The sequence below is a fragment of the Lepidochelys kempii genome, chromosome 2 (genome assembly GCF_965140285.1).
Source record: "Lepidochelys kempii isolate rLepKem1 chromosome 2, rLepKem1.hap1, whole genome shotgun sequence".
Classification (NCBI taxonomy): Eukaryota; Metazoa; Chordata; order Testudines; family Cheloniidae; genus Lepidochelys; species Lepidochelys kempii.
In genome coordinates this window covers 91,232,986-91,240,505 of record NC_136381.1, presented here as the reverse complement: position 1 = coordinate 91,240,505, position 7,520 = coordinate 91,232,986, and the positions used below count along the sequence as shown (strand labels likewise).

Sequence of the window (7,520 nt, the reverse complement as noted above, 5' to 3'; positions counted from 1 at the left end):
TAAACAAACAAGAGCTAGGTAAACATTCAGGGTAAAATGTTCATAGAATATAGAATATCAGGATTGGAAGGGACCCCAGAAGGTCATCTAGTCCAACCCCCTGCTCGAAGCAGGACCAATTCCCAGTTGAATCATCCCAGCCAGGGCTTTGTCAAGCCTGACCTTAAAAACTTCTAAGGAAGGAGATTCCATCACCTCCCTAGGTAACGCATTCCAGTGTTTCACCACCCTCTTAGTGAAAAAGTTTTTCCTAATATCCAATCTAAACCTCCCCCACTGCAACTTGAGACCATTACTCCTCGTTCTGTCATCTGCTACCATTGAGAACAGTCTAGAGCCATCCTCTTTGGAACCCCCTTTCAGGTAGTTGAAAGCAGCTATCAAATCCCCCCTCATTCTTCTCTTCTGCAGGCTAAACAATCCCAGCTCCCTCAGCCTCTCCTCATAACTCATGTGTTCCAGACCCCTAATCATTTTTGTTGCCCTTCGCTGGACTCTCTCCAATTTATCCACATCCTTCTTGTAGTGTGGGGCCCAAAACTGGACACAGTACTCCAGATGAGGCCTCACCAATGTCGAATAGAGGGGAACGATCACGTCCCTCGATCTGCTCGCTATGCCCCTACTTATACATCCCAAAATGCCATTGGCCTTCTTGGCAACAAGGGCACACTGCTGACTCATATCCAGCTTCTCGTCCACTGTCACCCCTAGGTCCTTTTCTGCAGAACTGCTGCCTAGCCATTCGGTCCCTAGTCTGTAGCTGTGCCTTGGTATAATAATCTGAAATAATAATGTACAATTATTACAATTATTATTCAGAAGTGCCTACATCAATTAGGTGCCTAAGTCCTATTCAAAGTCAATGGGACTTAGACTCCAGAGTCATTAAGGCACTTTTGAAAATTTTACCCTCCGTGATTAGGGGTTTATTAACACCTTTGATTATTTAGGAGAGACAATGGTACTCTTACAGCTTTTGTCTGTTGGAAGCACCAGGGCTCAAGTGTTACTCAGAGAGGGTTTCACAATTCAATGTTTTCCTCACTCAAATAAGAACACACCAGTGGTCCAGATACTGTGATATCTTGTCTATGATGGAGGTCAATACTTGAAGTTTTAGAGGAAGAAAGTGTAAACTCTTCCCCCTAAATTCACTCTGTGCAGTTCAATACTATTTTCTTTTTAATCCTGACAATTTTAGCATTCAGGATGGTAATCATCTTGTACCTTGAAGCATGAGGCTCTGTCTACAGCCCTTACACATTTTTATCCTAGCCTGTGTGTCTGAATGTGCTCTCTTCTTTCCAATAACTAATCCTTCTTTGAATTTTTCTAAGATATTTGGCTGCCAGCAAAGCCATTCACAAACAAACAACCCACACCAAACCCACAACCACTTAACCTTGTGTATGTCTAAATTTCCATGTTTTTGCACGTAGAGTTCATAAAGCAGAGAAATAGACTCTCTCTCTCAATTTCTGTCTACCGTATGTTTAATGCAGATTATAATCCTTTTCTCATTGAAAAATAGATTGTTACAAAAACATTTAAAATAATTTCAAACTGAGAGTTCCTAACTGGATCTGAGGAAGTGAGCTGTAGCTCACGAAAGCTTATGTTCTAATAAATTGGTTAGTCTCTAAGGTGCCACAAGTACTCCTTTTCTCATTATCCCATTAAGTGTTATACACAGCACTGACAGAGTGCAGGAAAATAAGTGAACAATATTTTTGTAACAGCTGCTGATATATGTTTCCATTAATGATGATCTTGATCTTATCAACTGTCAGTGGCCTCTCCTAAGAAGTGGACAGTATTCCTTTTGGAGTAAACTGGGCACTGCACACTCTAAATCTGAAGTAATTGTTCAGCGATAAGAGACACTCCCTCTGCAGCACCATGAATGTTTTACCTCAGTAGTATTTCTAGGGCTAAAAATGCTCTGTTGTAAACAGGTGCAATTCCTTGACTGCAGTGGCCTGGGATGGGATGATTTTAAGGGATATGTTATTGAAAACTTGAGCATTTATTGGCTTTTCTGCCCCACCTCCTTATAAGGACAATGGCAATTTCAAGGAAAATTTTAAATATGTAACCAATTCAATAGGGTGTAGCGTATTAGAGTCTTGACATTACCAGTGCATGCAAACTGTGGTGTCTGTAACACGTTACAGATCAAAACCTGGGGATGTGTAAAAGCTGTACATTAGTATGCCACATGTCAGAGATACATAGTGCTATTGCTATATGTGCTAAATGTTATAGAAAAAGATGGAGTTCCTTTCTATGTTACTTAGTATTTGGTGAACAGTATATCACATTTGCCTATGCTGTGTGATCATGTAATGGAAGACTTTACTTTATCTGCAGTTTACTGTTATTCCCGTAGTTTGTTTGTTCACGACCAGAATGCACTTATACATGAATTGTACATTATTATTTCAGATTATTATACCAAAACAGTAGATTTAAAATGTTCTAAACCATTGTGCAGGTGACAGACTGAAAAGTAAAGGAATAGGATGCTGAGCAGCACTCCCTTGAATAAAAGATATCATCTATTCAGAGCATATACACACTTGCAGTGTAAATAAAGATCTAGTCACCCAGTTACACACACGTGGTCTAAGATATTCATAACTACAGACGTTTGACACATACTAGCTTCCTTTATGTTTCTACAAATAGAACTGAGTGTTCTATGCACATGCCATATACTGTATTAAAATGCCCATGATTTTGTTTTTTTCAAAACCACATTATTTTTATATGGCAAAGGCACTAGTTTTCATTTCAGATTAAATACTATAAAGCCTAGAGATTTAAAACAGTTGTTTTTGAGTTATCCAAGCACAAAACAAGCATTTTTGAATTTTTTTCCAACAGCTGGAAAAACACGTAGGCCTGATTCATGCAGGCAAACCCATGATTTCAATAAGGCTCTGCAAAGGTGCAGAATCTGCCTGCATAGATCCAATTGCAGCCACATTCTGATAACGCAAAAAAAAAGATGAATACATTTATATAAATTTTCTGGGTGGAAATGAAAAAAGCATCTTCAACCCCTAAAAGTACATTCTTAAATACATTTACAAATGACTGTCCTGTAATTAAAATGATTAGATTATTTGCTTGTAAAACAAACTATTTTTCATCCTGAATATCCTAGGGACACAAGAGTATGACACCACAAAAAAATATCCTTTGGTGTATCAGAGATGCCCATGGCTTCTCCTTACTCTCTTCTGAAATCTCCACCAACATTCACTGGGATACGAACATGGAAAAAATGCCAGCACAGGTTATGACATTCAGGATAGGAAACACTTGTTCTCAACATTTATAACTTATCATCTTTGTTCATATTTAAATATTGCCTCTGGTTTCAGAAACTGGCCTCCAAAATAATCTAACGCCTGAAACGTGTTGTAAAAACAATCCAAAGCATGTGAAATGGATTGTAACCTTTCACATCTTCATTGTTTTAAAAATACTAATTTTATAACTGCTGGTTAAAGAGTAGCTATCAACCTTATTTTATTGAAGGAAAAAAAGAGCCCTAATTAAACACGTACAGATTTGGCTCCCATGCTATACACACGGTATTAATTTAAACCTTAGAATGGAAAGTCTACAGTAAGGAATATGCCTACAAAAGAGAGCTTTAGCTAGCAAGCAAGGAAAGATGGAAGGGAAAGTCAAAATCGAGGACAGGATTTACCTCTAAGAACTGTCAGCTAATTAATAATTCTAAGTAAAATGTGGGAATCACTGTGGCCAATGGCACTGCAAACTCTGGGCCTTCTCCTTAAGCTACTGATCAGCTGCGACTCCACTAACATCAGTAGGAGTCTGAGGCGCTCATCAACTCTCAGAACAAGCTCTCTATTTATTTTTAAAAAATAATGTTTTATCCAAGACAGTAACAGGTGAATCTGAGACTGGATTTCTGGACATTCCCCTTCCCACCTCACTGAGGCCCCAATTCAGCAAAGCACTTAAGTGTGCTCAAATGCCATGAAAATCAGTGGACAGGATTCTTTCATCCATTAAGTGCATCATGTAAGTGGTGCAGAGTGAATTTAAACCAGCCAGAGAGTCTTCCTGTGTACAAGGAATCTCTACTGATGTAAAGCTGGTAGAGGTGGTATAGACACCTCTTAAACCAGCTCTCTCTCTGGCATAAGGAAAAGAAGGAAGCTTGTTGAACTCCACTACCTCTGATTCCCTGCAGGTGTAAGCTCATTTACAGAGCTTACATCAATCAGTGGCAGAAGCTAGAGCAGCAGGGGGCCTACTCTGTCTTCTGCCCTGGCTAAGTGGCCGGAGATCAGGGAATTACAGCCAGCTTCCTGAATCTGTCATTGTCCTCTGCGTCTGAGGTGTGCTTTGATGGAGAGGAGAATCAGGGCCAATGAGACTTAAGCATGTGCTTAAATGCTTTGCTAAATCAGGGCCCTATATTTTAGCCATTCTCTCCACAGCCAGAATGTTGCATTTCTCATTTTAAAAAATACAGTATACAAGTTATACTCGTAATGAAAAACATTTTTCACAGAAGAAAATAAAAAGGCACGTACAATGGCTAATATTTTTAACAATGTGTTCTTTAGATGTGCATGCAAAATGGATAACTGTACACTCAATTTCCAGTTTCTCATCGCAGTTTACGTGCACATTTACATAGTCTGCATGTGCAATTTAGGAACAGATTTTGAAAATTTAGACCTATGTGTATTTTGTGGGCCTTTTTGTTTCTTTGTATTATTCAAAAATAATTGTAGATTTGAATTCGTAACATCAATAGAAAAACTAGAGGTAAGTCCCCATGTTTAATCTCAGATTCTTTTCTGGACACTAACATTTAAGAAGTTCAGTAGTGTCAGATGATATGATTTCTTTTAAAAAAATAGTAAGTATAATAGATTCATAGATATTTAGGTCAGAAGAGACCATTATGATCATCCAGTCTGACCCCCTGCACAACGCAGGCCACAGAATTTTACCCACCACTCCTGCAGAAAAGTCTCACCTATGTCTGTGCTATTGAAGTCCTCAAATCGTGGTTTAAAGACTTCAAGGAGCAGAGAATCCTCCAGCAAGTGACCCGTGCCCCATGCTACAGAGGAAGGCGAAAAAATGAACTTGATTTTAAAAAAAGTGCCAAACACAAAACTAGAGTTGCACAGAATTTTTGTTCTTTTAGATTTAGTCATTTACTTTACAAGGTTTCCAGATATTCTGAAGATGACTACAATTGTACGTGCAAAATGAATACTTTACGTTTATAATTAGCCTTTTGCAAGCACAACTAAGGTGGCAATTTTTACAATTTACCCCTTAACACCAAATCCTGCAGTTTCTTCTTGGGCAAAACTTCCACTGAAGTCAATAGTTCCTTGACATTGGGCCCTATTCTCCAGAACTAACTACCATGTATAGTATTTACCATTGTGAATAGTCCCCATAGACTTCAATACTCATGGTAGTAAGCACTCTGCCCACTAGTCACAGCTACTCCATGATAGTAAATGTTTGCAGGTTTGAGCTCTCAGTAAGGGTTCAGTAAGGACTGTAAGATTTGGCCCCAATTGGTTAACATTCTCTATAAGCTAGAGTTGGTTGGACAATTTGAAAAAAAAATCATGAAATATTTCCCATTTTTTTTTAGCAGCTCTGTTATTAACCATGTAGGTAACTCCCACTGCATTCATAAAGTGAATATATACTCTTCCTTGAAACAAATACCTAAAATCACCTCCTTCTGTACACTTTGTAAATCACTGTAAACATCCAAAATATACATATATATGGTCATGATATAGTTAGAAAACAGAAATGGAGTAATAACACTTTTTATTGCATTCTCAAGTACTGTTGAATATGGGTACGGTAGGCACACATTTTAACTACTTATCATCTACTACAATCCTAAAGCTCATTTACCTGAGATCTGTGTTTTGTAAAAATAAAGTTTTCTTTTTAGTTGAATATGTTCCAAAAGACTCCGTTTCAGCCTGAACAGATGTGAAACTTCGAATCTGGCAACAAGCGCTACAGGTGATCATATATAAAAGGTACTGCTGAAATAGATGCATATTAAAAAGAAGCCACAAATCTTAGAGGTTTTAAAAATCTCCCTCCTCCCGCCCTACAATGTTGGGAAGCCACCTTGTAATAAAATTGTTTAAAACATTTGACACAGAAGACCTGCACAGAAAACATGCTGTTAAAATCATGTACCCTCTAAGACACCCATCTTGGAAGAAGTTAAGTAGTTTAGAAGGACAAACTCCATGTTACTTGTAAAAGTATTTAATGTCCGTCAGTTCTCATCATCCCGTCTGTAGTGAATAGTCTGTATTTCCTGAGCTAAGAACATGGCCATCTCTTTAGTGCCAGCAGCAATCACTCGGCATGACATGAGATCTAGAGGTCCCCCTAAGAACAAGAGGATAAAGAAGAACCATGTTTAGATACAGAAGTGATGTGTGGCATATTATATTATATCCTTGTTGTAGACAGAGAGATTCAAAAATACTGAAACAACGTCAAAGCCACATTTAGGGGAGGAAATACCCTGTTGAGGCATTCAAATTCAGAGATGTCTCGCAAAGCAAAGTGTTGTAGAAACCATAGACTTATCAAACACCAAAGTACACAGAAAAAGCAATGAATGTTTTCATTCGTTCAGTACACAAAAATAAACACAATATATTCCATTTTACTCTCTTAAACAAAACATCAGATGTTTTGTTTGCAAAACTAGGGGTAGTAAGGAATAAAATAGGAACAAACATAACCCATTTTAAGGGTTAAACATACCCTACCACTGGAAACTGTTCTTTAACACATCAAGTCTTTCCACAGTCATGCACACTTTGATCATCACTGGGCTTGACTACTAAAGAACACTCTACTTGGGGGATGTGAGCTCCAGAAATGAATAAAATAATAATCCTTAACATTCTGGGTCGTTACATCTTCAAAGTGCTCTACAAATATAAATATTCAGATGAGCACATTCGTCTCTCCCTGACAGCCCTTTCTTTCCAAGAAGCCTCCATCCTTGCTGAAATCTGTTTAGGAGTCTCACCATAATCTCTGCTGGGCCAGCTGTGTACTTCAAATGTGACACTTTAAAGGGCTTACTCAAAGACACAGACATTCATTCTCAGCATCTCTGACCCGGGAAAGCCCTAGACTGGAAATGCAAAACTGTGATGAAACTAGCCAGCCAGAGCCCAGGGCCGAGTGGGCCAGACCTGAGATGTTTCACTGGATTATCACTATAAGCGAAGGACCTGTATGGGGCTGGGAGGGAAAGAGAAAAGAATACAAAGATATTGAGGCTATAAAAGCAGCCCATAAATAGCTACCAAGGGACAACGTTCAAAAAAAGTCACTCAAAATTGCGGGAAACCTGTACTCCTGGAAAGGACAACGGAATGGGAAGAACCATCGGAGGACTCCTACTTCCACTGTGTGGGAGGAAGGAGGGGAATGTCCATGGAAGC

The 7,520-nt window shown here is 38.7% G+C and overlaps 1 protein-coding gene across 2 annotated transcripts in view; it reads right to left on the bottom strand.

Annotated features, from left to right (window-relative positions):
* Positions 1 to 422: 422 nt before the first annotated feature.
* IMPA2 (inositol monophosphatase 2) overlaps positions 423 to 7,520 on the bottom strand; it is a 32,729-nt gene continuing 25,631 nt past the window's right edge. Inside the window, exons 8-9 of one of the 2 annotated variants that reach the window (XR_012157266.2) lie at positions 6,247 to 6,444; positions 423 to 6,057 (exon numbers count right to left, since the gene is read on the bottom strand). Coding sequence is in view for 1 of the 2 variants with exons in the window: in XM_073331633.2 (XP_073187734.1) it covers positions 6,329 to 6,444 (116 nt within the window). In the remaining variant the exon portion in view is untranslated. Of the gene's footprint in view, positions 6,445 to 7,520 lie in introns of both variants that reach the window. The other variant, XM_073331633.2, reaches the window with a different exon arrangement.